Source organism: Pelodiscus sinensis, chromosome 18 (assembly GCF_052426305.1).
Source record: "Pelodiscus sinensis isolate ZL-2025 chromosome 18, ASM5242630v1, whole genome shotgun sequence".
NCBI classification, from domain to species: domain Eukaryota; kingdom Metazoa; phylum Chordata; order Testudines; family Trionychidae; genus Pelodiscus; species Pelodiscus sinensis.
The window spans coordinates 32,473,352-32,500,552 of NC_143069.1; the positions used below are offsets into that span (position 1 = coordinate 32,473,352).

The following is a 27,201-nucleotide window of genomic DNA, read 5'->3' on the forward strand; positions in this document are numbered from 1 at the left end:
CCAGGCATCCTGGCGCCTGGCCCGGGACAGGACACGTGCAGCGCTGGGCGGATCCTGCCCTGCAATGTCCGGGGAGGGGGGCAGGAGAGACGGCGGGATGGAGACGCACCAAGCGGGGCCCCCCCGGGTTGCTCGTGTCCCTGCTCGCCCCTCCCCCACCGGTAGGAGCGGGGGCGGAGCTTTCACGTCACACCGTGAAGTCCGAAAACTTGGCGGGGGAGCCCGGGCGCCTGGGTTCTATCCCGGGGGGGGGAGCCCGGGCGCCTGGGTTCTATCCCGGGGGGGGGGAGCCCGGGCGCCTGGGTTCTATCCCGGGGGGGGGGAGCCCGGGCGCCTGGGTTCTATCCCGGGGGGGGGGAGCCCGGGCGCCTGGGTTCTATCCCGGGGGGGGGGGAGCCCGGGCGCCTGGGTTCTGTGCGGGGAGACCCACGAAGTTTCTCCCCTTTGAGGTGCCGAGAGCGTTTCCTGCATCAAGCGCATCGGGGCGTCCCTGCTCCGCGGGTAAGTGGGGACCCCCCCCCGGGAACGGGTTCCCTGAGCTCCGCCCCCCCCCGCAGGGCCCCGCCCCCAGCCCCGCCGTCCTCCCCACCAGTCCCCCCTGCACCCCTTCTCTGCGGGTGTCCCCCCAGCGCACCTCCCCCACCAGTCCCCCCTGCACCTCCTCCCCCTGAGCCCCTCCCCTAACATCCCTGTCACACGGGGCCCAGTAACCCCCCTCCCCGCCACTGCTTCTGTTCCAGCTTCGTCCTGTCGCTGCTCCAGCAGCAGGGCCCGGGGCCCCGCCCCAGCCCCCCAGTCACCATGGAGCAGCTGGGGGGTGAGGACACCCCCGACGGGCCCCAGGTCACCTCCCTGCGCCAGTGTCTGCACCGGATTTGGGGGAGCCTGAGCCAGAACCCCGAGATTGACAGGTGAGAGGACCCCGACCCGCAGCCCCCCCAGCCCCGGCAGCGCCCCATACCCCAACCCTCAGCCCCCACCCCAGCCTGGGCACCGCCCCTCACTCCAACCCGCAGCCCCCTCCTGCCAGGGCCGCGCCCGCACACCTGACCCACAGCCCCTCCAACCCAGGCAGCGCTCCTCACCCCAACCTGCAGCTGCTCCCCCAGCCCTGGCAGTGCCCCTTATTGCGACCCTCAGCCCCCCCAGCCTGGGCAGCGCCCTCACCCCAACCCACAGGCCCCCCCCAGCCCAGGCAGCGTCCTCACTCTGACCCACAGCCCCCCCCAGCCCACCGGCGCCCCTCACTCTGACCCACAGCTGCTGCCCTGTCCCTGCAGCCTGGTGCAGTGTGTGGCGGGACAGCCCCCCCTGCCGGCGCTGGCTACAATCTCAGAGCAGGTGTTCGAAGACGGCATCAACTGGGGGAGAGTCGTGGTCTTCTTCTACTTCACCTACCGAGTCATCGCCCAGGTGAGCCGGGGGCTGGTGCCGGATGCTGGGGAGGGTTGCAGCGGGGGCTGGTGCCGGATGCTGGGAGGAGTAAGGGGGGGGGGGCAAGGGGAGGCTGGGAGCCAGGACTCCTGAGGGCAGGGGGGCTGGGATCCCAGGTTGCTGTTTCACCTCCCCCCCCCCATCGCTCCCTCAGGCTCTGAGCAGGTCTGACTGTATCCGGACCTTGGTCGACTGGGCCTTGAACTTCCTATGGGAACGGATCACCCCCTGGATCCAACACCAGGGGGGCTCGGTGAGTGTGGAGCCCCCTCCCCCCCCACCCTGCAGAGACCGCCTCCCTCCACCCACAACCCCCCGCCTCCCTCCGCCATCTACCCCCTCATGTGGGTGTTGGGGGCTCTGTGGGTGGGTGGGGTCACAGACCTCTGTCACTCACCCCCCCCACCTCTGTTTGGCAGGACTCCATCCTCAGCTACCTCCCCTCCTCCGCCTAGGGGGCAGAAACCCCCCCCCCCCCCGTCTGGAACGGAGCCACCGCCCCCCTCTGCAGCAGAGACCCCAGTGTATGGACGGGAGGGGCACTACCCAACGCCCTCCACTCTGCAGGGACGAAGGCCGGGGGAGGGGACATGAGTATATCCCCTCTCCCCGAAAAAAATCATGAATGGAAAAGAAAACTAACCAAATAACCAGGGCTGTCGCGGAATCCCAGTTACTCACAGGATGGACTCAGAACCAAGAACCTTGATCGAAACAATTGGCCACAATGAATTGCCGTTGTAAGGGGCTGTTCACAAGAACCGGCCCCCCCGAGACGTGATACCAACACTGGGCTGGGGCGTTCTGCCTCTCCCCAAGTGTTGATTTCGAAGGCAACCCAATGCCCTGGGCAGCACTTCCCTGGGCCTCCTTGGAGAGAAACACTTGCACTGGAAAGAAAAAAAAATAACATGAGAAATCGTGTTTTCCAGTCCATCTCGCACAAGTGCTGTCGTGCAAGCTGCTTATCCGGAACGTGCAACTTACAAGTGTGGATTTTTAAAATTTTGTTACCGCAAAAACCAAACCGCGCGGACAAGTCCACTCAATCCTAGAACGCTAGAACTGGAAGGAACCGCGAGGGTCATCGAGTCCAGTCCCCTGCCCTCACCGCAGGTCCCAGGACCGTCAGACCATCCCTGAGAAATGTCTATTCAACCTGCTCTTCAATATCTCCATTGATGGAGATTCCACAACCTCCCTGGGCAACTTATTCGTGTTTAACCACCCTGACAGGAAGTTTTTCCTACTGTCCAACCTCAACCTTCCTTGCTGCAGTTTAAGCCCATTGCTTCTTGTCCTGTCCTCAGAGGCCAAAGAGAACAAGTTTTCTCCCTTCTCCTTGTGACACCCTTTTAGATACCTGAAAACGGCTCTCACGTCCCCCCTCAGTCTTCTCCTTTCCAAACTAAACCAGCCCAATTCTTACAGTCTTCCTTCATAGCTCATGTTCTCTAGACCTTTGATCATTCTTGTTGCTCTTCTCTGGACCTTCTCCAATTTCTCCTCATCTTTCTTGAAATGTGGTGCCCAGAACTGGACACAGTACTCCAATTAAGGCCTAATCAGCACAGAGTAGAGTGGAAGAATAACTTCTCGTGTCTTGCTCACAATACGCCTGTTCATGCCTCCCAGAATCATATTTGCTTTTTTTGCAACAGCATCACACTGTTGACTCCTAGTTAGCTTGTGGTCCACTCTGACCCCTAGATCCCTTTCTGCAGGACTCCTTCCTAGACAGTCGCTTCCCATTCTGTGTGTGTGGAACGGATTGTTCCTTCCTAGGTGGAGTATTTTGCATGTGTCTTTATTAAACTTCATCCTGTTTACCTCAGATCATTTCTCAGTTTGTCCAGATCATTTTGAAATATGACCCTGTCCTCCAAAGCAGTTGCAACCCCTCCCAGCTTGGTATCATCTGCAAACTTAATAAGCGTCCTCTCTATGCCAATATCTAAATCGTTGATGAAGATGATGAACAGAGCTGGTCCCAAAACAGACCCCTGCAGAACCCCACTTGTTATGCCCTTCCAGCAGGATTGTGAACCGTTAATAACTACTCTCTGAGAACGATTATCCAGCCAGTTATGCACCCACCTTAGAGTAGTCCCATCTAGGTTGTATTTGCCTAGTTTATTGATAAGAAGATCACGTGAGACCATATCGGATGCCTTGCTAAAGTCTAGGTATACAACATCCACCGCTTCTCCCTTATCCACCAGACTCGTTATCCTAGCAAAGAAAGCATCAGATTAGTTTGACATGATTTGTTCTTTACAGATCCATGCTGCCTGTTACCTATCACCTTATTATCTTCCAGGTGTTTGCAGATGAATTCCTTAATTACTTGCTCCAGTGTCTTTCCTGGCACAGGTAAATGTCTGTTCACATCTATGACCGATAACGCTGCCCACTTCTAATTCATTGGGCCCTGCCAGTTTCACAGCTGTGAAAAACGTGTCACGGTGGTGAAATAAGCCCTTCTCTGTGAAACCACTCTGGGGAGCACCAGCCGTGAAGGCAGCACAGAAGTGAGAGTGGCAATATGGCAAGCGCCCTGCAGGCGGTTTGTGAACCCCCCTTCCTCATAGGGAAACACCTGAAACGGTGCAACTGACCTGTTTCCAAATCCGAGGGCTGTGACATGGACGAGAATGGACTGTGAGTTCGGTCCCGGGGCGCTGTGGCCGCTGGCATTGTCTGCTGCGCTCACGTGGGTTCACACGTTTCACCAGGGCGGGCGTTTGTAACCAGCCGTAACAGGAGAACGTGGGCACCCGGGGGGCCTGTGGTGGGTCTGACAGGGAGGCCTCCAGCCAGGCGGGTTCGTGGCACGGTCTGTCCCCCCCCCCACACACACACCCTGCCTCCTCTACCCCCACTCCCCTCCCTGGCAGCTGCCCCCTTCCCCACCAGCCTGCATACCCTACACTGCCCAGCCCCCCGCTGCCCCTCCTCTACTGTCAGGGTCCCTGCCCAGCCCCCCGCTGCCCCTCCTCTACTGTCAGGGCCTCTGCCCAGCCCCCCGCCCATGCTGACCGCAGCAGATTTGGGGGAGGGGTCACCCCTACATGGCACCCAGGCCGCGGCTGCTTCTGGGGGACGGGTGGGGACCTTCGATCCTTCCAGCTCACATCACCCCCAGTGTCTGGGGCGAGGAGGGTCACAATGTCCTGGGTACATCAGCTTGGGCTCAGCCGGGTGCTGGCTCCGTGTCACCGAAGGGTGGGGGAGTCACCCCCCCCCCCCAATGTGCCGCCAGAGATGACTCCCCGCCAGCCGGGAGAACAGGTTTAGTTGGCGACAGGGACACAGCGTAGAACAGACTTGTCAGCGCAGGAACCAGGAGCAGCCAGTCCAAGCCAGCTTGGGGAGAGGGGCCCAGAGCCAGGCCCTGGCTCCCCTCCCTGCCCCCTAAGCCCGGGAGACAAACACACGCTCTGCAGCCAGTCTTGCCTCTGGCCTTTTTCCAGCTCCCAGGGGCAAAAGGTGTCACCTGGATCCACCCCTTCCCAGGCTCAGGTTACAGACTGCATCAGCCAGCCGGGGAATTCCTGCCCCCAGCTAGGGACTGGGGCCATGCCAGGGAAACTGAGGCACGCAGCCGGGGTTAGTCCAGGCCAGTGGAACTCACACGTGACGTGACAAGGAACCCGCTCGCCACTTTGTCACAGGGCTGGCCCCTCTGGGACATGCAGCTCACAACAGGCCGGAGAAGAAACTTCTCCCCGCCCAGCTGGTCTCCCCTCTGAGGCTCGTTACGGGCTGGAAGAGCGTGTGGCCCTCCTAGCAACGCCTCCGGCCACAGAGCTCGTTAGCACTCAGGTGCCGGATGAGCCAACCCCAGGGCTAATTATTGTGTGTTCACGAGCCATTAGGAACGGGAAACAGCGCGGCCCTGGGGCCCGTGGGTCTCTGGCAGTGCTGCTGGATCTGGGGTGCACAATCATGCTCCCCCCTTGCCCCCCCCCAGGTGTTCTATGGGGCCGGGGGGAGGCTGTGGCAGATGCCGGCCGCCTTCCCGCACCTGGGTCCCGCTGCAGAGGGGGTGGAGGGCTCGGCCCCGGTTCGCACGGACAGTGCTCGTGTCCAGAGCTCCAGGGGGGAGCCGAGCGAGTCGGGAGCCGGACAAACTTACAAAACCACCAATAGTCCGGCAGCACGTTACAGCCTCGCGCCGCACGTAGGTGGGATCACGCGCAGTCCTGGGCACAGCCCATCTCTTCCAATGACTGGAGCGTTGCATGACTGGCGCTGCGTGAGAAGGGGGGCTGGACCGGACTAGGGGGCTCTGTGCCAGGGCCCCAGGGCCAGGAAGGCAGCCTGACACGTCCTCCCTGGCCTTCCCCGGCACCCCAGAGCCAGGCTGGGTGGGAGGGCGGAAAGGGGGAGCGACACCCCGTGGGGTACGGGGGCAAGGAGCTGCAGCACCGCACGCCCGGACGGACGGACGCCCGGCCCTGGGGTGGGCTCTGAACAAGCTGCAGCCGGACCCGTCTGGGCGGCATCTCGCTGGGTGCCCAACACTGGTGCCTGGCTGGGGATGGGAGTTTCAGGTGTGACACCCACCCTGACCCTGGCCTTGACTGGACATTCGCCGGCTGGCACGTTACAAAGCCGATTTCCCCTGCCTGTAACATCCGCCTTTCCACACAGCAAGCTCACCCAGCCCCGGCAGCGAGCCTCGTGAGCCCGGGCCCTACACGGCAGGTGCTGCTACCGACGGCTCGTGGAGTCTGTTACTTGCCCTCCGGCCCCGCCAAGGACGTGGGCTGCCCAGTGTGACGGCGCGTCGGGGCTCCCCCGATCCTGCTCCCCCCGTAGCAGCAAGCACAGATTCCGCTCGCAATAGAACAGAGGGGTTTATTGCTGCTCCAGGATACAGCGCAGCACAGACGTGGTGCGATGACAGGATTCGGGGCCAGGATGTCTCAGCCCCTAGCCTGCCATCCCAAGGAAAGCCTGGACCTGCTCCTCGGTCTGGGGAACCGGCCAGTCTCCGATGGCCTCCACCTTGGCCAGCTCTGGCTTCAAGCAGCCGCTCCCCACCTCACGGCCCAGGTAGGACACCTCGGCCATCCCGACCTCGCACTTCCCAGCCTTTACAGTCAGGCCAGCCTCCCGCAGCCGCTCCGGTACCTGGCTGACCTGGGCCACGTGGCCCTCCCAGGACTGGCTGCAGACACAACTAGCATCGGTGTACGCTAGGGCAAACTCCATCCCCCGCAGCAGCTGGTCCACCGGCGCTGGAAGGGCAAGACCAGGAAGTCGCAGAGCCCCACCGGGGTGATAAACGCCGATTTCAGCGGCTAGCGGCTCCTGCCAGTAGCCCCTGGTGAGGTCCAGGGTGGTGAGGTAGCGAGCCTGGCCCTGAGCCCTGAGTCTCTCTCCCTCTGGTGCCAGCCCCACACTGACCCTTCCCCGGCACACGCCCGGCTCTGCCCTTAACCAGGAGAACCGGTTTGGCCACTGTCCTGGGCCGCTAGCGGGATCCTCCACAGCCCCCTGCCCAAGCCCAGCCACCCGCCCGGCACTGGCCCTGCCTCACACCCAGGAGCCCTGACTGTGTTGGTGCCTCTCCAAGGTGCCACAGGCCGGTTCAGACTCACGGGGCAGCCCCCTGCGCCGCCCACGGAGGGAGGCTGCCCCAGCCGTCCGCGGGACACCCGGCCCCCACCCTGTGCAACCTGAGCCCGGCGGGGGGGCGCCAGGTGACAACGTGTGTCTGGGGAAGCCTGACAAAGGCGGGGGGGGGGGGGGCTGGGAGTTCCCTCTGGCTGCGGGTGGGGGCGCCGGGCCCCTTGACTCCCTGACAGCTCAGTGATACAGGGGGCTGCAGGGCGGGAGTGGGGGGCACCAGCAGCGGCTGCCAGCCCCCTGCTCTACCCACTACACTCCACCCCCTCCCAGCGAGAGAACCCAGACGTCCTGGCTCCCCGCCCCCGCCCTGCCCTGTCCCACTTGACTCCCATTTCCCCTTTGCTGCACCCGGCTCCTCGCCCGCCTGACCCGTGAAAGCTGAGCTCAGCAGAAAACCATCCCCCGCCCCCCTGCCTGCCCCTCACCACCAAACCCCGCCTCCCCCAGACCCCCAACCTCCTCCAGATCCCACCTGCCCCCGCCTCCCCCAGACCTCAGACCCTCCCGCCCCCTGCCTGCCCCTCACCCGCCAAACCCCACCTGCCCCCCCCCCGCCTCCCCCAGACCCCAGACCTTCCCGCCCCCCTGCCTGCCCCTCACCACCTCCCCCAGACCCTGCCTACCCCCGCCTCCCCCAGACCCCCAACCTCCTCCAGACCCCACCTGCCCCTGCCTCCCCCAGACCCCCAACCTCCTCCAGACCCCACCTGCCCGCACCTCCCCCCCCCCCCGAGACCCCCGACCTCCCCCAGACCCCACCTGCCCCCCCGCCTCCCCCAGCCCCCCCGACCTCCCCCAGACCCCACCTGCCCCCGCCTCCCCTAGACCCCCAGCCTTCCTCAGGCCCCACCTGCCCTCCTCAGACGCCATCTGCCACCCCTAGACACTCTCAGCCCCCCCATCCCACCCAGCTAGTAGCTCCCAGGGACCCCGACAGGACCTAGCTTCTCCTAACCCCCATATGGATCCAGCCCCAGCTGGTCCCTTTAAGAGGCTCCCTCCCCAGTGCCCAACCCCGAACCCACTGACCCCCCAGCCTGTTCCCTCCCTCATACCCCCTCCCCCGCCCCATGCCCAGCCCCAGGGAACCGGCTCCGACTGGCTGGGTCCCGAAAACAGGAACTCAGAGGCCCTGACCCCAGGGACGCGGGGAGGGACGAGGAGCCAGGAGCCCACTGGGGTCACATGCGGGGGGGTGGGGGGGAGGGGTTGCTGAGTCATGCTGAGCTCACCCTGGGGGTGGGGCGCTGGGAAGGTTTGTGCTGAGTCACGGTGGGGGCAGCTGGGGGGCGGGGGGCTTCTCTAGCTCTCCCATCAGCCTCCTTCTGCCAGATGGGGGGGGGTCTGCATCCTGCCCCCCTCCCCACCCACAGCTGGGAGAGAGCCCGGGTATCCGGGCCCCCCAGCCCCGCCCCCCTCCGAGTGTGGGGCGTGCCTGGCGCTGCGCAGCTGGGGGGAGGAGCCAGCGTGGGGCTATAAAGGGCCCCGCCAGCCCCAGAGCCCCCATCCGCTCCCCGGCTCTTGCTTCAACAGTGTTTGAACGGAGCCTCCGCCCCGCATCCCGCCCCGGACACCGCGCATCCCGCCCCGAGCATCCCGCCCCGGACACCGCGCATCCCGCACCGAGCATCCCGCACCGGACACCGCGCATCCCGCACCGAGCATCCCGCACCGGACATCATGAGCTCCCAGATCCGCCAGAACTACCACTCCGAGAGCGAGGCGGGCACCAACCGCCTGGTGAACCAGCTGCTGCAGGCCAGCTACAGCTACGTGTCCCTGGTGAGCCCCCGCACCAGCCCCGCGCCGGAGAGAGCCCGGGACACCCCCCCCCCCCCGCACCAGCCCCGCGCCGGAGAGAGCCCGGGACCCCCCCTCCTCCCCCCGCACCAGCCCCGCGCCGGAGAGAGCCCGGGACCCCCCCTCCTCCCCCCGCACCAGCCCCGCGCCGGAGAGAGCCCGGGACACCCCCCCCCCCCGCACCAGCCCCGCGCCGGAGAGAGCCCGGGACCCCCCCTCCTCCCCCCGCACCAGCCCCGCGCCGGAGAGAGCCCGGGACCCCCCCTCCTCCCCCCGCACCAGCCCCGCGCCGGAGAGAGCCCGGGACCCCCCCCCCTCCCCCCCCGCACCAGCCCCGCGCCGGAGAGAGCCCGGGACCCCCCCCCCACCCCCCCCGCACCAGCCCCGCGCCGGAGAGAGCCCGGGACCCCCCCTCCACCCCCGCACCAGCCCCGCGCCGGAGAGAGCCCGGGACCCCCCCTCCTCCCCCCGCACCAGCCCCGCGCCGGAGAGAGCCCGGGACCCCCCCCTCCCCCCGCACCACCCCCCCCCCCCCGCACCAGCCCCGCGCCGGAGAGAGCCCGGGACCCCCCCTCCCCCCCGCACCAGCCCCGCGCCGGAGAGAGCCCGGGACCCCCCCCCCCCCTCCCCGCACCAGCCCCGCGCCGGAGAGAGCCCGGGCGTCCGCCCCAGCGCAGGGACATCTCCCCCGCCCCGCGCGTGTCCCTGACCCCCGCTCTCCGCCGCTGCTGTTTACCAGCCGCTCCCAGGGCAGAGTCCAGCCCCGCTCTCCCCCCCCCAATAATTGCCCAGCCCAAAGGGCAAGTCTCTCCCTGGGGGCGGGGCTGCTGGGTTGGGGGAGCCCTGGATCTGGAGGGCTGAGCGCGCCCCTGGGGATGGGGCTGCTGGGCTTGGGGGGGGTCCCTGGATGGGGGGGGGTTGGTCAGGTTGCTGGGGCTGGGGGCAGGGCTGGTGGGTTGAGGGGTGCCTGGACGGGGGGGGGGCAGCAGGGCTACTGTGGTTGGGGGGTGCCTGGATCTGGGGGCCTCACTGTCTCTCCCCCCCCAGGGCTATTTCTTTGACCGGGACGATGTGGCTCTGGCCCATTTTGCCGAGTTCTTCCGGCACCTGTCGGGCGAGAAGCGGGAGCAGGCGGAGCAGCTGCTGCGCTTCCAGAACCGCCGCGGGGGGCGCGTCCTCCTGCAGAACATCCAGGTGAGGGGGCAGCAGATATGGGGGGGACCATGGGAACCCCGTCTCCTCCCCCCCATGCAGCCCTAACCCTCCCCTCCCCCCAGAAACCGGAGCAGGACGAGTGGGGGAATGGCGCGGCCGCCATGGACTTTGCACTGAAGCTGGAGAAAACCGTCAACCAGGCCCTGCTGGACCTGCACCAGGTGGCCACGCGCCACGCGGACCCGCACGTGAGTGACCCAGCGACCCGCCTCCCCCTGGCTCCCACCACTAGGCCCCGCTCCCTTCCCTGAGCTAGAGAGAAGCCTGGCTCCCAGCCTCCCACCACTAGGCCCCGCTCCCTTCCCTGAGCTAGAGAGAAGCCTGGCTCCCAGCCTCCCACCACTAGGCCCCGCTCCCTTCCCTGGGCTAGAGAGAAGCCTGGCTCCCAGCCTCCCCCTGGCTCCCACCACTAGGCCCCGCTCCCTTACCTGGGCTAAAGAGAAGCCTGGCTCCCAGCCTCCCACCACTAGGCCCCACTCCCTTCCCTGGGCTAGAGAGAAGCCTGGCTCCCAGCCTCCCCCTGGCTCTCCCCACTAGGCTCCACTCTCCTCCCCAAGCTGGAGGGAAGCCTGGCTCCCAGCCTCCCCCTGGCTCTCCCCACTAGGCTCCACTCTCCTCCCCAAGCTGGAGGGAGAACCCAGGAGCCCTGGCTCCCCGCCCCCTCCAACTCCAATCACAGGTGCCCCCTGGAGCTGGGGTGGGGGGAGAACCCAGGAGCCCTGGCTCCCCGCCCCCTCCAACTCCAATCACAGGTGCCCCCTGGAGCTGGGGTGGGGGGAGAACCCAGGGGGCTGCCTCTAACAATCCCCTTGCGCCCCCCCCCCCCCCCAGATGTGTGACTTCCTGGAGACCCACTTCCTGGACGAGGAGGTGAAGCTGATCAAGAAGCTGGGCGATCACGTGACCAACCTGCAGCGCGTGGGGGCGCCCGAGGCGGGGCTGGGCGAGTACCTCTTCGACCGGCTCACCCTGCACGAGAGCAGCTGAGCGCCCCCCACGGCAGCCGCCCCGCGCCGGCCCTTTAAATCCTGCTGCCTGGCCGTGCCGGGGCGTTCAACAACCCCCCCCCCCCCCGCGTTCGAGTCACCTGCCCACCCGGGGGTGAACGGCGCCCCCCCCCCCCCACATCTGTAACTGGCATGGAATAAAGGCTTGGCATCCGCACTGCAGGGTCCGTGTGTCTGTGTCCCCCGTCAGTGCACAGCTGGCAGCCCCTGGGGGAGGCAGCTGCTGTCCCTACCCCCTTCGGGTGGGGCAGAGGCCGGAGAGGGGAAGGGAATGTCCTTGGCTCTGCTCCCCCCTCACAGGGCAAGCCAGGGGTTGGTTGAGGGGCTTCCAGGTGGGGCCAGTGCTGGGAGGGGACCTGGGGGCCACTTACACCCCCCCCCCCGGGAGCTTGGCAGAGGCATCTCCCACCTTGCCTGGCCCCAACCTCAGCACGGGGCTGAGGGGGTGTGTGTGTGGCAGGTTTGAATCCCACCGCTCATCCCCCCCCCCCCCCCAGCGCATGTGGGCTGGGTCCCAGTGAGGAGTCACCACATCCCTGCCCCCCCCGCCAGTGCACAATTGCAAGGAGGGGGGGCCCCTGTCTGCCCAACACCCCACCCTGAGGGGTCCCCTCCTTCCCCAGGGCTGTCTCTCCAGCTGGAGGATCCCCAGCCTCCCATGCTGAGGGGCCATGTCCCAGCACCAGGCAAGGGGACTCCCCTGTGCCCTACCCCCCCAGCCTCCAGCAGGGACCACACGGCGCGAGCAGGCAGGGCCCCCCCCAGATTATAGCTGCCGGCTGGAGCTTAGCTCAATGTTTATTCGGGCTGGGCCGCCCGGCTCCCTCTGGCCAGGGTGAGACAAAACTGAACCCAAGCAATGACATTTGCAACAGCCATAAATATAAAGACGAGCCGCGGGGTGGGGGGCTCATCCCACAGCACCCCCCCCAGTCACCAGTTGAGGGGGGCTCCCCTCCCAGGCACAGGGGAGGGGGCAGAGGCTAGCAGCCCGAATCGCTTGGAAACCTGATTTTCCTTGTGTTGGGGGTTGAGGGAAATTGGCAGCCTGGGGGGGGTGGGGGGAAGAGGCTGCAGCAGGGCCAGCTGTGGGGCACCGGGTGGGTTCTAGACAAGAGCTCATGCAGCCGGGCTGGGTTGTCAGCTGGTCTGGCACTAGAGGGCAGGGAACCAGACTGCAACCCCCACGCTGCATCCAGAAGCCTTCCTGCTGCCCAGACTCCATCCCGGAGCCAGCCGGGTTCTAGAGCAGTGGGGATGATCTAGAACTCCGACTCAACCCTGAGCCTTGAGAATGAGCTAACGCTGTCAGCTCAAACATGGCAAGTGACTCAAAATAACCTAGAGCGTGTGCTCTAGACCCGTGTTCCAGGCAGACGGGGGCACTAGCAGCCACACTGACCCTCCGAGAATGATCTAGAACTGCAGCTCCATAGGCCTCGTTCCACCCTACACACCCGGCTCGGGAGCGAGCTCCAATATGATCCAGAAACCCCCTTTCGCAGCCATGCTGCTCTCAGTCGTGCTGCACCATGCATCTAGAAGGCCTGGGCTTGCCAGCCTGCACCGTTCTAGAATGATCTAGCTTGACCTGCCTTCTGGAGCTCAGGAACCAGCCCCCCTCCGTTCGTTCGCAGCACCCACTGGCACTCTCTGTTCCCGGAGATGCCATTCGAGACACCTTTTCCAGAGCACACACCACCACCTGACATCTCATGACCCTTCTGGACTGATCTAGGACACAACGTCAACCTGTACATATGGCTCCAACACACATCCCTGTATTGCACTGAGTTTTAGAGGAATCCAGAACAGTCTAGACTTCACAGCACTCCCCTGGAGGTCCCAATTCTGGACTGTCCCTCTTAAACAGCTCCAGAACCCTCCTATTTCAGCACATTGCTCTGGGACAATCCAATCAAACGCTACTCCAGAGCCTCATCTGTCACCCAAGAACCATGCCAGGGTACCCTACATTGCTGATGGACCCCCCCCCTTCTAGACATCACGGGCTGATCTAGACTGCGCGGAACGGTCAAAATGAAAGTCATTAAGACACGTTTTTTCCAGCTAACCTCCCCCTTCCTCAAAAAAGGAGGTTGACGCCGCTTTTCAACAACGAGGGGAGGGGGTCGCTGAAAAAGCCGCATCTTAATTACTTTCACTTTGGAAAGCTCTGCTTTCGAACGTGCGATTGGAAGAAGATCCGCAAAGTCCCGCAGAATTTGCGCATCTTCTTTCGACCGTTCCCTGTAGGCCCCACAGGGCCCCCATTTTCACACACAGTCTGAAACAATCCAGCTCTCCCAACGCGAAAGCCCCAGGCTGCCCTGCCTGCCTGAGGGAGAGGCCTTCTTGCAGGATCCAGACCAACCCCACGACGTGGGAGTCAGGTCCTGTTCCTGAGCGGCCTTCTTTCTAGACAACAGCTGAGCACGCTCCTAGCACCCACCCTGCTAGAGGCCCCACCCAAAGGGTGGCAGCTGCAAAGACTAGAAGGATCCAGAATGCTGCAGGCAACCCGGAGGGCATTCTAGATAGTTTGGAGGAGAAGACCAGAGTGTACTCGGACAGCAAACTCTAGAAAGCTCCCCCACTGATCTAGAACACAAACACCCCATCATTTGGGGGCTCCCGAGGGAGAGCCAGAAGCGGGTGATGGAAGGTGGGAGGGGGATACTTAGGTCCTTTTCACATGAGGGTTGCCTCTTGTTTTGGATAACCTAGAACCAATGATCTAGAACCCTGCAAAGGGCGAGATGGGTTCTAGGGGAAGCGCCGGAAGCAGGGGAGTGGAGGGGGTGTTTGTAACCGTTGTGCCTGGGAGGGGTGCCCCAGTGCTAGACCCACCTAGAACCCCTTGGTTTTACCCCCTCTTTCTAGACCAGTCTAGAATCCCACTAGTTCCTCTCCTCGATGATGGAGCTGGTGGGGCTGCTGAGGTCGCTGGGGCTGGAGGGCAGGGTGGGGGTGGAGGCATTGGACGCATTGGACGAGGTGCTGGCCTCGCTGGAGCCTTTCTTGGGTTTGCGCCACTCCGGGATGGAGCCCATGGTGGCCGGGGGCTTGATGTTCTGCCGGTCCTTCTCCGCCTCCTCCTCTTCGTCGTACCGCTCGTCGTCGTCCTCCGTCTCGCTGTGGTGGGGGCTGGAGTGGCGGGAGATGGAGGGGGAGGGCGGCACGGAGGCCGGGCGGGGGTAGCGGAATCCCTGCGCCTGCAAGGAGAGACAGACGCCCGGTAGCGCCCAGACGTGGCCACGCGAGGCACAGCCTGGGGCTGGGGACCCCTCGGGGGAGGCAGGGCAAACGGGGACATGGGAGAATCAGGGACTGAGCACGTCCCTGGCACGGAGACGCCCTCTGGGGCGGGGCAGGGGCCCCGAGGGAGCGGGTACACGGGGGTGCCTTGGGGGGGAAGGGGGCCCCACACTCACCGCCGTCTGCTCCGGGGGCTCGTAGGTGAAGTTGTCGGGGAAGGCCTTGGAGAGTGCCATGTGGCGGGCGTACATGTAATACTGTGGCGAGGAAACAGGGCGGGTTATGGGGAGCCGGGCTGGGCCTCCCCCACCTCATTCCACCCACCCCACGGCTCCCTTCTGCCCCCCCCCCCCCGACAGCAGCCGATTCTCCCCCGGGGGCTCTGTTCCCACAGAGAGATCCCTCCTACTCCAGCTCTTCCCCCATATGGCTCGGCCAGGGATCTCTCACCCTGACAGCCCCCCGGGGTCACTGGCCCTGCCTCACCATGGGGGGCCCATCCCCGAGTCCGGACCCCCACTGCCCCATAACCCCCAGCCAGGCCCACATCCCCCTGTCGCTGCGGTACCCCTCTCTTCCCTACTGACCTGGCCCCGCCTCCATCCTCCCCCAGGGTTCTCGACTTCCATGCCCCTTTACAGTGCCCCCTCCCCCGTCCCCTAGCCCCGCCCCCTGCTCACCCGGCCCAGGTACTTCCAGTCCAGCAGGTCGGAGAGGCGCTCAGTCCGGTTGCGCTGGATGATGCGCTGCCGCCGGCTCTGCTGGCAGAAGCTGTACAGGAAGGACGTCAGCTGGGTGCAGGAGTCGTCCAGCGCCCGGAACCGCCGGTCCAAGATGTAGATCCCTGTGGGGCAGAGGAGGAGGAGAAATAATGGTAACTCTACAACCAAAGAGACTATAAAACAAGTGGGAGCAACAGAAAGGTGACACTTCTCAAAAAGGAGGGATTGTAGAAAATTGATAAGGGAAGCGAAAGGACACGAAGCGAAATCTAGAGCCAGCAGAGTGAAGGATAATGAGGGTTTGCTGTGGGTTTTTTTAAAGCATTCTTAGGAAGAAAATCAGCCCTAGCAATGGACTTGGTCCATTACCAGATGCAAATGGCAGACCTGTCGATAGCAATGCAAAAAAGATCGACGATGGCGAGTTGGGGGTTCCCCAGATCCTGCAGCCCCGTACAGACTCCACCAGCCAGTAGAACAGAGGGAGTTTATTGTACCTTCAGGGTACAGCACAGCACAGACGGAATCTCCTTACAGGAATTAGGGCTAGGATCCCTCAGGCCCCCTTGAGATGGGGGTGACTGGGCCCCTACAGCCCCAGCCTCCTCCTCAGTCTCTCTCCTTCATGGCTCCAGCTTAGCCTGTGCTCTCCCTGCTTCCCAGGCAGCAACTGCCTCCCCCCAAGGCCCTGCCCCTCAGCCAGGTGTTGGTCTCTGCCTTCCTCCCTTTGTCTCTCTCCCTGGGAGACTGAGCCTGGGTGTGTGTGTGTGGGGGGGGGGGGGTTAATACACATGTGGGTGAATCAGTGGGAATCCCATCCCAGCGCAGGGGGACCCCGGGTTACAGAGCAGACAGCCCCCCACTACGTCACAAGCATTCAGTATGGGACTGGGGAAAAAGGGAGCCCATCCAATTCAGGGTGCATATTTGCAGGCAGAATTCCTAGTGCCAGGTAGCTGACAGGGACCTGCCACGGAGTGGGGGGAGTTCAGGGGCCGGGAGATGAGGCAAAGGCCCGCCTGCCCCGGCCACGCAGGAGCAGATTACGGTGGGCTGCCCGGGGGGGAGGGGAGGACAGGGGAGTGGCTGCCCGTGCGGCGCGGCAGGGCCCGGGGCTCACCGTAGGCGGACGGGTCGGCGATGTGCTCCTCCATGAAGCAGCCGAATCCGGAGAGGTTGGTGGAGATGCTGGGAATGCCCATCACTGTGCACTCGGCTGGGGGGGAGGGAGGGGAGAGTTAGAGAGGCGGGGGGGGGGGGGGCAGCTGGGTACCACTCGCCCCGTCTGACCCACAACCCCACCAACAGAGCACGATGGCTCATGGATACCCACCAGCTGGGGCATGGGGGCTGGGTATCCGGGGCCCCCCCTCGCTGGCAGGGGGCTGGGTATCCGGGGACCTCCCCGCCCCCCTCCCCCGCCTAGTCCCGGGATGCAGCCTCTTTGAGGCAGGGGCAAATCAGTGCAGATGAAAACCCAACCCAGACATTTTGACTGTTGCCCTTCCCCCTCCGTCCTGTAACCCACCAGCCCTCTCCCTTGCCAGCAGCGGGTCCTGTCTGCCCGCTCCCCCCGCCCCCAGCGTGGGCCCGGGCGCCCGGCCCCTTGCCTGGCGTGTAGCCCCACGGCTCGTAGTAGGAGGGGAAAACTCCCAGGTGGCAGCCTCGGACGAACTCCTCGTAGTCCAGGGGCAGCAGGGGGCTGGTGGAGGACAGGAACTCGGGGTGGAAGATGACCTGGGGCACAGAGGGGGGAGGGTTACCTCTGGCCAGGGCAGCCCCCCCCCCCGGGCGAATCCCCCCCGGCTCACCTTGACGCGGTCGGCGCTGCTGTTGAAGAGGCCGATGCGCCGGATGGTGTTGAGGATGGCGTCCGTGGAGTCGTCCAGCATGTTGTGGGTACAGATCGGGGGGAAGGACTGACGCTGGGACACAGACAGATGCCCGTCAGGCCAGGGGGCCGGGCTCGCAGCCCCCACCGCCCTGCTCTAACCACTAGACCGCTCTCCCCTGGCTCCTGGCCCCTCCATCCATTAGACCCCACCCCAGCCGAGCCAGGAGGACCCAGGCGTCCAGTACCTGGGTGGCAAAGATCGCTCTCTTCATCATGGTAAAATCCTCCTTGTCCAGCATCTTGTTCATGTCTGGCAGGTTCCCGCTGGCGGGGGGGGGGGGGGGGGAGGAGTATTAATGGGGGGGGGGGCAGAGCCCAGCACTGGCGCCCCCTAACTCCCAGTCCTTGCAGCCCCCACCCAAAGGCCAGAGCCCCCTCCTCCCTCGGGCGTCTCCATGCATCCCTCTGCCCCCAGCTCCCCCCCAGGGCCACCCACCACAGGGAAGCCAAAAGACTGGCAGCCCCATCCCCCAGGCTGCTGACGGCGGGGGGGGGGGCACCACTCACATCAGCAGCGACTCATAGAGCTTCTTCCCAAACTTCTCCTTCACAGCGTTGGCTGTGTCCCTGCCGAGAGAGAGAGAGAGAGATGCTGGGAGCCCGGACGCCTGGGCTCTGTCTCGGGGGGGGGAAGGGGAGCCTAGTGGTTGGAGCAGAGGGGCTGGGATCCGGGACGCCTGGGTTCTGTCCCCAGCTCTGGAGGGAAGGGGGGTGGTGCCCTTATTGGATGTTTAACACACACGGGCAGAACGTCCTCTCCCCGGAGCAAGGGGACGAAAAGGGCCCCAGAGGCTCCTGCGTTTGCCTTCGGGGCAGCTGAGCCCGGCGCGCCGGGGGACCCAGCCTGCCCAGGGACGGGCTTCGGAGATTGAGAAGCCGGCACTTGGGGCCTGCGATGCCGTTTCTCTAAGCGCCCTGCTCCCCACGGCAAATAATCCGAGACGCCTGCTCCAAGGGGCCGCAGAGCTGAAGCGCCAACGGAGCTGGGACTTTGGGGCGGGCAGGACCTGCTCGGGGTGGGCGAGATGGGTTTCCGGAGCCCCTTGCCCGTGGCAGGAGGGAGCTGGGGGGCGGCCCAGGAGAAGCCGAGGGCCTAGGGAGGTTGTGTTTGTCTTTGTGCTGGCCAGGGTGGCAAACAGCACCTCTTTGTGGCTGGCCTGGAGCCTTAGAGCAAGGCCCCGCCCCAGGCCGGGGCTATAAGTAGCCCTGGTTCTAAGCAATTTGTCCTGACATGACTCTCTCGGCCGGCCCCTGGAACCCACGGGGCGGGGGGGTCTAGTGGTTAGAGCAGGGGGCTGGGAGCCAGAATGCCTGGGCTCTGGGAGGAGAGTGGCACCTAGTGGTCAGAGCGGGGGTGGGGCGGGCTCACCAGAGCTGCTTGCGCACGGCCTGCCCCTTGAGGGTCTCCACGTTGAAGTTGTTGGTCCGAGCCGGCATGATAAAGAAGGCCACGATGGTCACTTGGCTGCCATTCACCTGCGGGGTGCCGGAGGACGGGTGTGAATGGGGGAACAGAAAAATGGCCACACTAGGTCAGACCAAAGGTCCATCTAGCCCAGTATCCTGTCTGCCGACAGTGACCAGCACCAGGTGCCCCAGAGAGGGTGGACCGAAGACAACGATCAAGCGACTTGTCTCCTGCCATCCCTCTCCAGCCTCTGACAAACAGAGGCCAGGGGCACCCTCTCTATCCCCTGGCTTTTATGGACCTAACCTCCATGAATTGATCTAGCTCTTTTTTTAACTCTGTTCTAGTCCTAGCCTTCACAGCCTCCTCTGGCGAGGAGTTCCACAGGTTGACCATGTGCTGTGTGAAGAAGAACTTTCTTTTATTAGTTTTAAACCTGCTGCTCATTCATTTCATTTGGTGTCCTCTAGGTCTTATATTATGGGAACAAGTAAATAACTTTTCTCTATTCACCCTCTCCACACCACTCATGATTTGATAGACCTCTATCCTATCCCCCCTCAGTCTCCTCTTTTCTAAACTGAAAAGTCCCAGTTGCTTTAGCCTCTCTTCATATGGGACCCGTTCCAAACCCCTGATCATTGTAGTTGCTCTTTTCTGAACCTTTTCTAAGGCCAAAATATCTTTTTTGAGGTGAGACCACCACATCTGTACACAGTATTCAAGATGCGGACATACTACAGTTTTATATAGGGGTAGGAAGATATTCTTCATCTTATTTTCTATCCCTTTTTTAATAATTCCTAGCATCCTATTTGCTTTTGGACTGCCGCTGCACACTGCGTGGACGTTTTCAGAGAACTATCCACGATAACGCCAAGATCTCTTTCCTGATTAGTTGTAGCTAAATTAGCCCCCATCGGATTGTATGTGTAGTTGGGGTTATTTTTCCCCGATGTGCATTACTTTACACTTATCCACATTACATTTCATTTGCCATTTTGTTGCCCAACCACTCAGTTTGGTGAGATCTCTTTGAAGTTCTTCCCAGTCTGCTTTGGTCTTGATTATCTTGAACAGTTTAGTATCATCCGCAAACTTTGTCACCTCACTGCTCACCCCTTTCTCTAGATCGTTTATGAATAAGTTGAGTAGGATTGGTCCTAGGACTGACCCTTGGGGGACACCACTAGTTACCCCTCTCCGTTCTGAAAATTTACCATTGATTCCTGCTCTTTGTTTCCTGTCTTTTAACCAGTTCTCAATCCATGAAAGGACCTTCCCTCTTATCCCATGAAAACCTAATTTACACAAGAGCCTTTGATGAGGGACTTTATCAAAGACTTTCTGGAAATCGAAGCACACTATATCTACTGGATCCGCCTTGTCCACGCTTGTCGACCCTTCCAAAGAGCTCTAATAGATTAGTAAGACAGGATTTCCCTTTACAGAAACCATGTTGACTTTTGCCCAACAAATTCTGTTCTTCCATGTGTCTGACAATTTTATTCTTTGCTATTGTTTCAACTCATTTGCCTGGTCCCCACGTTAGACTTACGGGTTTGTAACTGCCGGGATCGCCTCTAGAGCCCTTTTTAAATATTGGCGTTATGGTAGCTGTCTTGCAGTCCCTGGGTAGAAGGGCCTTTTGGGCCATTCCTCAGCCCACAGCAGAGATGGGGGGGGGATTTTGGAACAGCTCAAGTCCCACCCCAGAGCCCCCCGCCCCCACTGCTCTCAGCACAGCTAGGAATCTCCCACACGGACCCTCAGAGGCCCCCGCCCTCTGCTGCCAGGGGTGCGTCGGACCCCTTGTGAATGGGACACCAAGCCGAGGAGTCCGAGGCCTGTGCCCCGCTCACGCCCCCCCGTCCCCTTCCTGTACCAGCGACCCACCACTCTGCCCCGAGGGGGCTCCCACCGCGCCCCCACCCGGCCAGCCCCCCACGCACTCCCAGCCTGGCGCCGGCCGCAGGCTACGGGCACAAAACCAGGCCCAGGGCACCTCCCCAGGAAGGGCGTGCCAGCCCGCCGGGCCCCTCCCCAGGGCGCGGGGGGACGGGGGACAAGGCACCTGCAGCACAGACGCCTCCCCACCCCCACCGGGCAGGGAGCCCCCAGTACCCGGAGCAGGTAATTGAGCCGGGCCAGCGCCTCCAGGAAGATGTCGGCTCCCTTGTTGGAGAACTCGTAACGACCGGCGATGAAGAAGAACAGGGTCTTGTCCAGGTTGAAGTCCAGATTCCTGGGGGAGAGAAAGCGCTGAATGCCCAGCCTCCCAGCCTGCAATCGGGGTCCCCCCGAGTTCCCAGCCCCTGCAGCCTGCCCGGAGGGAGCCCCCATGCGCCCATTGCCAGGCGAGGGGTCCCCAGATCCCCGCACCCCACCCCAGACCCAGCTGCACCCCCAGCCAGGAGGAGTCCAATGGCCTAGCGCTGGGGTGAAGGGGGACGTCTGAGCGCAGCCCCCCAAGGAGCAGGGAAGAGCCAGCGTCTGCAATATCACAGCCGGCCAGCAGGGGGCGCTGACGGGCAACCCAGCAGAAAGGAGCCGGGCCCAGGGCTGGGGGCAGGGGCTAGGCACCGGGACTCCTGGGTTCTCTCCCCTGGGCCGTCGGGGACTCACCCATAGAAGTGTCCCCGGACGAACTCCTGGATCCGGGCCTTGCTCTGCGCGTGGAGGTTCTGGAACTCGTGCATGGCCGAGAATTTCTTGACATTCAGGCCATTGGGGGTTACTAGGTCTGGGGGAGGGGGGGAGGGAAAGGGGGGGGACCAGGGAGGAGCAGCCGTTAGTGGGAAACAGCTGAGCCTGGGACCTCTCGTCCCCACCGTTCTATGCCGCTGCGCCTGTGCTCCACCCCAGAGGGGCTGCATCTCGGTGCCAGGCGAGGGGTCCCCCTGCACCCGCCCCCCCCACCTCCTCACCAGGCTTTCTCTTGAGCAGGTGCTCAGCTTCCACGGCTGTGATCTGGGACACAGTGGTGAAGACGTGGGTGCAGTGCACGGCGGCACGCTCCATGCAATAGCGGTGGTAAATCTGCCGGTCCCCCGCCTCCTTGTCCACGTTAAACTGGGGCAGGAGGGCAAGAGACAGGCGAGCGGTAACGCCTAGCGGTTGGAGCGGAGGGGGGGAGGCAGGTAGGACTTCGGGGTTCTCTCCCAGCTCTACGCAGGGAGTGGAGTCTAGTGGTTAGAGCCAGGAGGAGGGCGGGGAGCCAGGACTCCTGGGTTCTCCCCTGGCTCTGTGCAGGGAGTGGGGTCTAGTGGTTAGAGCCAGGAGGAGGGCGGGGAGCCAGGACTCCTGGGTTCTCCCCGGGCTCTGTGCAGGGAGTGGGGTCTAGTGGTTAGAACCAGGAGGAGGCCAGGGGGCCAGGACTCCTGGGTTCTCCCCGGGCTCTGTGCAGGGAGTGGGGTCTAGTGGTTAGAGCCAGGAGGAGGCCGGGGGGCCAGGACTCCTGGGTTCTCCCCGGGCTCTGTGCAGGGAGTGGGGTCTAGTGGTTAGAGCCAGGAGGAGGCCAGGGGGCCAGGAGTCCTGGGTTCTCCCCCGGCTCTGTGCAGGGAGTGGGGTCTAGTGGTTAGAGCCAGGAGGAGGGCGGGGGGCCAGGACTCCTGGGTTCTCCCCCGGCTCTGTGCAGGGAGTGGGGTCTAGTGGTTAGAGCCAGGAGGAGGCCGGGGGGCCAGGACTCCTGGGTTCTCCCCGGGCTGTGTGCAGGGAGTGGGGTCTAGTGGTTAGAGCCGGGAGGAGGTTGGGGAGCCAAGTTTCCAGGGCTCTCCCGGCTCTGGCAGGGGCCGTGCCCTCACTCACGTTGTGCAGGTTGTTGTAGAAGTCGACGCTGCCCGCGCACAGGTAGCGCCCCAGCAGGGTGGCGTGGGTGGTGAAGATGGTGGCCACGGGCAGCTTGCGGGTGCGGCAGAGGACGAGCCCGACACCGGACAGCCACTCGTGGAAATGGCCGATGACGAACGGCTTCTCGTCGCACTGCGCCACGAACTGGGGGGTGGGCAGAGAGCGAGTGAGCGCCCGTCCGGACGCCGGGGTTCTCTCCCTGGCTCTGGGACGGGAGTAGGGGCTAGTGGTTAGAGCGGGCAGCCAGGACGCCTGGATACTCTCCCTGGCTCTGGGAGGGCAGTAGAGGCTAGTGGTTAGAGCGGGGGGGGGGGGGGAGCGTCTGGGAGCCACAACGCCTGGGTTTTCTCCCTGGCTCTGGGAGGGCAGTGGGAGCTAGTGGTTACGCAGGGGGGGCGGGGCTTGGAGCTAGGATGCCTGGGCTTTCTCCCCAGCTCTGGGGGAGCAGTGATGACTAGTGGCTACAGCGGGGGGCTGGGAGCCAGGACGCCTGGGTTCTGTGACTGGTCATCAAGCATCGAGGGCAGGGCTGGGCCGGGCTCAGGGGCACTGGGTCAGTCGGGGACTCAGGGTAACCCCCCCCCCCACGCACCTCGCCCAGGAACCAGGCGGTGAGGAAGCCGAAGAGCACAGCGTCGTTGGCCTCCCGGTCGTACCAGGGCACCCCGATGGTGCAGCTGTCCCACAGCTCCGTCTTCCAGCGGTCCAGGCTCCACGCCGTGGCCCCCACGTCCAGCAGCACCACGTAGGGGCCCCCCTCGATGAGCCAGCGCCCGAAGTACACCTGGGGGGGCCGGGGTGAGACGGAGCTCCCGGCCCCCCCCCCCGGGACCCCGACCCCAAGACCCCAAACCCGCTTCCCCAGGGGCCCCCGGACATGCACCAAGCCCCTGCCCCGCACACTCCCAGCTGGGACCCCATCTGTCCCCTTGGGGAAGTCCCCCCAAGAACAGCGTTGGGGCCTGGATGCTGTTAGCCCATTCCTGCCCCCTCACGTAGCCCTCCCCCCATCCGCTCCAGCCCCAGTGCCCCCCCCCCCCCCGCCAGGTTAGAGGGAACTTCAGGGCAGATATTTTGAGCACCAGAGAAAAACAACACGTGGGGGGGGGGTGACCTTTGCTGGGGAGCAACGTGAGCCTGGCTGCTAAAGATAGCCCCCTCGGGGCACCGGGCCAAGGGGAGGGGGCTTGGCATCCCCATGGTGCCTGCTGGGGGGGGGGGGGGGGGGAGAAACAAGCTGCCCCCAAAACACCGGGGACTGTTCTAATAGGGGACAGGATTTCTGGGTGCACAGCGGGATCAGGGCTCCGGGAGCGGGGCCTAGTGGTTAGAGCAAGAGGCTGGGAGCCAGGGCACCGGGGTTCACTCCCCGGCTCAGGAGGGCAGGTGGAAGAATCATTCAGATCAAGAAGAGGGGGACCCGGATGCAGAGGAGGGTGGGGGCTCCCCTTGGATCAGGAGGAGCAACAGGGTCACTTCAGGCCCCTCCCCCTCAGGGCAAGGAGGCCCCTCCCCCGGTTGGTGCGCTGAGCGTGCAAGGCCTCCCCTTGCACGGACGGGCTGGCGCCCCGCACTCGTGGGCCCCGTCCCTCCCCTCGCAGGGGCTGGCATCCTGGGACCCCCTCCGTGCCCCCTCCCCCTCTGCAGCTCGCACCTTGCAGCCCTTGGCGTTCATGGAGTCGATGGTGCGCCGCACGGCGGGGTGGGGGGGCTCGATGAGCTCCACCTGGGTGCGCACGTTCTGCTCCAGGTAGGGCCCCATCAGGAAGTAATTCTCCCCCCACTCGTCCGCCGTGATCTTGGCCTTGGTCTGCAGCACCGTGTAGATACCCCCCACTGCGGGGGGGAGGGGTTAGACACAGCCTCTGGCACCCCCATGGACCCTCGCCTCTTTGCCTGGCCCCCCCCCCCGGACCTCCACCCCACTGCCCAGGGGGCGGGGACCCCCTCGATACAGACCCCGCCCCCTCGAGGCACCGGCCTAGGCAGACCACAGCCCCAGTGCATCGTGGGGCCCCCAGCTGCAGGGCCCCTCCCTGACTCCCTTGCCCCACACCCCAGCAGGGCTTTCAGCCTCCCCAGGTCCCAAAACCAGCAACCCCTCTCCCCCCCGCCACTGTCAAACCTTCCCGGTCTGTACCCCTGGCCTGGCTCCCCCTCACTCCTAGCCTGCCCCTACCCCCCACTGCACAATGCCCCCCCAGCTCAGACCAGCTCCACTCAGCCCCCCAACGTCAGGACTTGGGCCTCTGTGTAGGGTGGGGGCTGAGGATACGGGGACCCCTCGCCCGGGAGGCCCCGTAGAGCAGGCCCAAAAGAGTTTAGGACAGGACGCCCCACAGGTACCGCCGCCTGGCGCTGCACTGGGGCCAGCAATATACTGCCTCCTGTTGATCCCCTGGCCCGCCCCCCAAGACCAGCACCCCTCGTGCCCCACTGAAGGTAGGGAAGCGGGGGGGGCTAGGAAGGGGGCAGTCTGTCAGGACATAGCACCTCCCACTGATCCCTACCCCATCCCTTCAGCCCGGCATCCCCCAACTAGCAGTGATGGCCCTAAGGCCCCAGTGCCGGCAGGGGGGCCGAGCTGGGACGGGCCCATCTCTGCCCCGTGCCCACAGCAGGGGCACTGAGTCAGACCCCCGTTGCCCTGCCCCCTGCTCGTCCCCCAGGCTTAATGCTCCTGCCCCCACCCCAGAGGGCACGTACCCCATAGGTCACTACGCTCTGCCCCCAGCAGCTCACAACCCGACCTCCCAGGCTCCCAGCCTGACTGCCGCTGGGCCCCACCCCCCATACCGGAGCCAGGGCAGAACCCAGGAGTCCTGGCTCCCAGCCCCGCCCGCCTCTAACCACTAGCCCTTACTCCCTTCCCAGAGCCAGGGCAGAACCCAGGAGTCCTGGCTCCCAGCCCCTCCCGCCTCTAACCACTAGCCCTTACTCCCTTCCCAGAGCCAGGGCAGAACCCAGGAGTCCTGGCTCCCAGCCCCTCCCGCCTCTAACCACTAGCCCTTACTCCCTTCCCAGAGCCAGGGCAGAACCCAGGAGTCCTGGCTCCCAGCCCCTCCCGCCTCTAACCACTAGCCCTTACTCCCTTCCCAGAGCCAGGGCAGAACCCAGGAGTCCTGGCTCCCAGCCCCGCCCGCCAGAGCCAGGGCTGATGTTGACCCCGGAGAGAATTCAGGCATCTAGCTCACCCTTGTTGGCCACCTCCCAGGCCACCTCGAAGAGGATGGCGTTCTCCAGGTCAATCTCATCCTCCCAGTCCTCCAGCCCCGTCAGGGAGGTGACGGAGAGGCTGCGAGCCAGGGGCATGGCGGCTGAGGCTGGGGGGCAGCGCTGCAGGAGCCAGGTCCGGGTGCTGGGCTGGGGGGACAGACAGGGGGTCACAGCCTTGCTACTCTGCAGCACAGGCTCACAGGAGGGGGGTCCAGGCCTGGGACACCCCCACCTACCAGACCCACAGGAAAGAGGGGGCAGAGCCGTGGCTGGTTGGGGGCTGGGAGACGGCAGTAAGGAGCCCATAAGGGGGCTGGAATAGGGGAGGTAAAAGGGGAAGGGGGCTGGACGGCCCATGGAGGATTGGAGGGAGAAGGGGGCTGGGAGGGACATGGGGAGTTGGATGCAGAAGAAGGGACTGGGAGACATGCAATGTAGGGGGCTGGGAGGAACATCCGGGCCTGGGGAAGATATGGGGCAGGACATGGGGTGGGGGGAGGGGCTGGCAGGGACATGGGGGCACGGTGCAGGTAAGGGGGCTGGGGAGTGCATGGGGGGCTGGATTCAAGTGAGGGGACTCAAGAGCACATGAGGGGCTGGATGCAGGTAAGGGGGGTGGGGGGACATGGGGGGCTGGATGCAGGGGAGGGAACCGGGGAGAGATGGGGCGGTTGGATGCAGGGGAGGGAGGGCTGGGGGGATATGGGGGCCGGATGCAGGGGAGGGGGAGGGGGAGTCTGGAGGGAGATGAGGGATTGGATGCAGGGGAGGGCCTAGGGGAATTAGATGCAGGGGAGGGGGGCTGGAGGGAGATGGGGGGCTGGATGCAGGGGAGGAGGGTCGAGGGAGATGAGGGGCTGGGGGGAGATGGGGGCTGGATGCAGGGGGGGCTGGAGGGAGATGGGAGGCTGGATGCAGGGGGGGCTGGAGGGAGATGGGGGCTGGATGCAGGGGGGCTGGATGAGATGGGGGCTGGATGCAGGGGGCTGGATGCAGGGGGGGCTGGAGGGAGATGGGGGGCTGGATGAGATGGGGGGCTGGATGAGATGGGGGCTGGATGCAGGGGGGGCTGGAGGGAGATGGGGGGCTGGATGCAGGGGGGGCTGGAGGGAGATGGGGGGCTGGATGAGATGGGGGCTGGAGGGAGATGGGGGCTGGATGCAGGGGGGCAGGGGGGCTGGAGGGAGAGATGGGGGCTGGATGCAGGGGGGCTGGAGGGAGATGGGGGGCTGGATGCAGGGGGGCTGGAGGGAGATGGGGGCTGGATGCAGGGGGGGCTGGAGGGAGATGGGGGCTGGATGCAGGGGGGCTGGAGAGAGATGGGGGCTGGATGCAGGGGGGGCTGGAGGGAGATGGGGGCTGGATGCAGGGGGGGCTGGAGGGAGGGGGGCTGGGGATGGGGGGCTGGATGCAGGGGGGCTGGAGGGAGATGGGGGCTGGATGCAGGGGGGCTGGAGGGAGATGGGGGGCTGGAGGGAGATGGGGGCTGGATGCAGGGGGGCTGGAGAGAGATGGGGGCTGGATGCAGGGGGGGGGGGCTGGGTGGAGAAGGGGCGGGGGGAACATGCGGGGCTCACGGAGTCCCCCCCCCCAACTCACCTCCCCCCAGCGCCTCCAGCCACTTCGCAGCGCTGCTCTCAGACTGACCCCGCCCCTCCCCCGCCGGGCTCTGCTGCACCGGAGCCCCGCCCACCAGGGGCGTGGCCTGCGCGCCGCCCCGCCCCATGCGCGCCGCCTGATTCTGAGTGGAGCCCGCAG

At 64.6% G+C, this 27,201-nt stretch overlaps 3 protein-coding genes across 5 annotated transcripts; 2 read left to right on the forward strand and 1 right to left on the reverse strand.

Annotated features, from left to right (window-relative positions):
* LOC142825602 (apoptosis regulator BAX-like) lies at positions 1–3,268 on the forward strand. The gene is made up of 6 exons (XM_075917521.2): positions 1–161; positions 450–501; positions 741–911; positions 1,281–1,413; positions 1,589–1,687; positions 1,854–3,268. Exons 1-6 carry the CDS (start codon positions 65–67, stop codon positions 1,887–1,889), a joined length of 588 nt encoding a protein of 195 aa, XP_075773636.2. The 5' UTR covers positions 1–64; the 3' UTR covers positions 1,890–3,268.
* A 5,286-nt stretch (positions 3,269–8,554) lies between these two features.
* Positions 8,555–11,253, forward strand: FTL (ferritin light chain). 3 transcript variants are annotated; one of them, XM_089770116.1, is made up of 5 exons: positions 8,555–8,701; positions 8,751–8,856; positions 9,922–10,068; positions 10,152–10,277; positions 10,921–11,253. In XM_089770116.1, exons 2-5 carry the CDS (start codon positions 8,755–8,757, stop codon positions 11,074–11,076), a joined length of 531 nt encoding a protein of 176 aa, XP_089626242.1. In that variant the 5' UTR covers positions 8,555–8,701; positions 8,751–8,754; the 3' UTR covers positions 11,077–11,253. The 3 variants fall into 3 exon arrangements, with proteins under 3 accessions (XP_089626242.1, XP_075771979.2, XP_089626243.1); XM_089770117.1 differs by having other exon boundaries at positions 8,670–8,686; positions 8,736–8,856; XM_075915864.2 differs by having other exon boundaries at positions 8,584–8,856.
* Positions 11,254–11,876: 623 nt separating this feature from the next.
* On the reverse strand, positions 11,877–27,191 carry GYS1 (glycogen synthase 1). Its single transcript, XM_075917536.2, has 17 exons — positions 27,043–27,191; positions 25,422–25,590; positions 23,882–24,063; positions 22,820–23,011; positions 22,186–22,371; positions 21,306–21,450; positions 21,004–21,121; positions 20,503–20,623; positions 18,340–18,446; positions 17,478–17,537; positions 17,156–17,234; positions 16,888–17,001; positions 16,687–16,813; positions 16,197–16,292; positions 15,035–15,198; positions 14,531–14,611; positions 11,877–14,311 (listed from the first exon to the last, which is right to left on the reverse strand). The coding sequence occupies exons 2-17, from the start codon at positions 25,537–25,539 to the stop codon at positions 13,997–13,999; spliced, it is 2,205 nt and encodes a 734-aa protein (XP_075773651.1). The 5' UTR covers positions 25,540–25,590; positions 27,043–27,191; the 3' UTR covers positions 11,877–13,996.
* Positions 27,192–27,201: the final 10 nt, after the last annotated feature.

What these genes read in the sequence shown, in the direction of transcription:
- LOC142825602 (XM_075917521.2), top strand. Translation starts at nt 65, where the DNA reads ATGTCCGGGGAGGGGGGCAGGAGAGACGGCGGGATGGAGACGCACCAA. An exon ending in GGGGCGTCCCTGCTCCGCGG is followed by an intron (nt 502 to 740) that starts GTAAGTGGGGAC and finishes CTTCTGTTCCAG; the next exon opens with CTTCGTCCTGTCGCTGCTCC. An exon ending in CAGAACCCCGAGATTGACAG is followed by an intron (nt 912 to 1,280) that starts GTGAGAGGACCC and finishes CTGTCCCTGCAG; the next exon opens with CCTGGTGCAGTGTGTGGCGG.
- FTL (XM_089770116.1), top strand. Translation starts at nt 8,755, where the DNA reads ATGAGCTCCCAGATCCGCCAGAACTACCACTCCGAGAGCGAGGCGGGC. An exon ending in GCTACAGCTACGTGTCCCTG is followed by an intron (nt 8,857 to 9,921) that starts GTGAGCCCCCGC and finishes CTCCCCCCCCAG; the next exon opens with GGCTATTTCTTTGACCGGGA. An exon ending in TCCTCCTGCAGAACATCCAG is followed by an intron (nt 10,069 to 10,151) that starts GTGAGGGGGCAG and finishes CCCTCCCCCCAG; the next exon opens with AAACCGGAGCAGGACGAGTG.
- GYS1 (XM_075917536.2), bottom strand. Translation starts at nt 25,539, where the DNA reads ATGCCCCTGGCTCGCAGCCTCTCCGTCACCTCCCTGACGGGGCTGGAG. An exon ending in GGCTCAATTACCTGCTCCGG is followed by an intron (nt 18,447 to 20,502) that starts GTACTGGGGGCT and finishes GGCACCCCGCAG; the next exon opens with GTGAATGGCAGCCAAGTGAC. An exon ending in GAGCGATCTTTGCCACCCAG is followed by an intron (nt 17,002 to 17,155) that starts GTACTGGACGCC and finishes TCTGTGTCCCAG; the next exon opens with CGTCAGTCCTTCCCCCCGAT.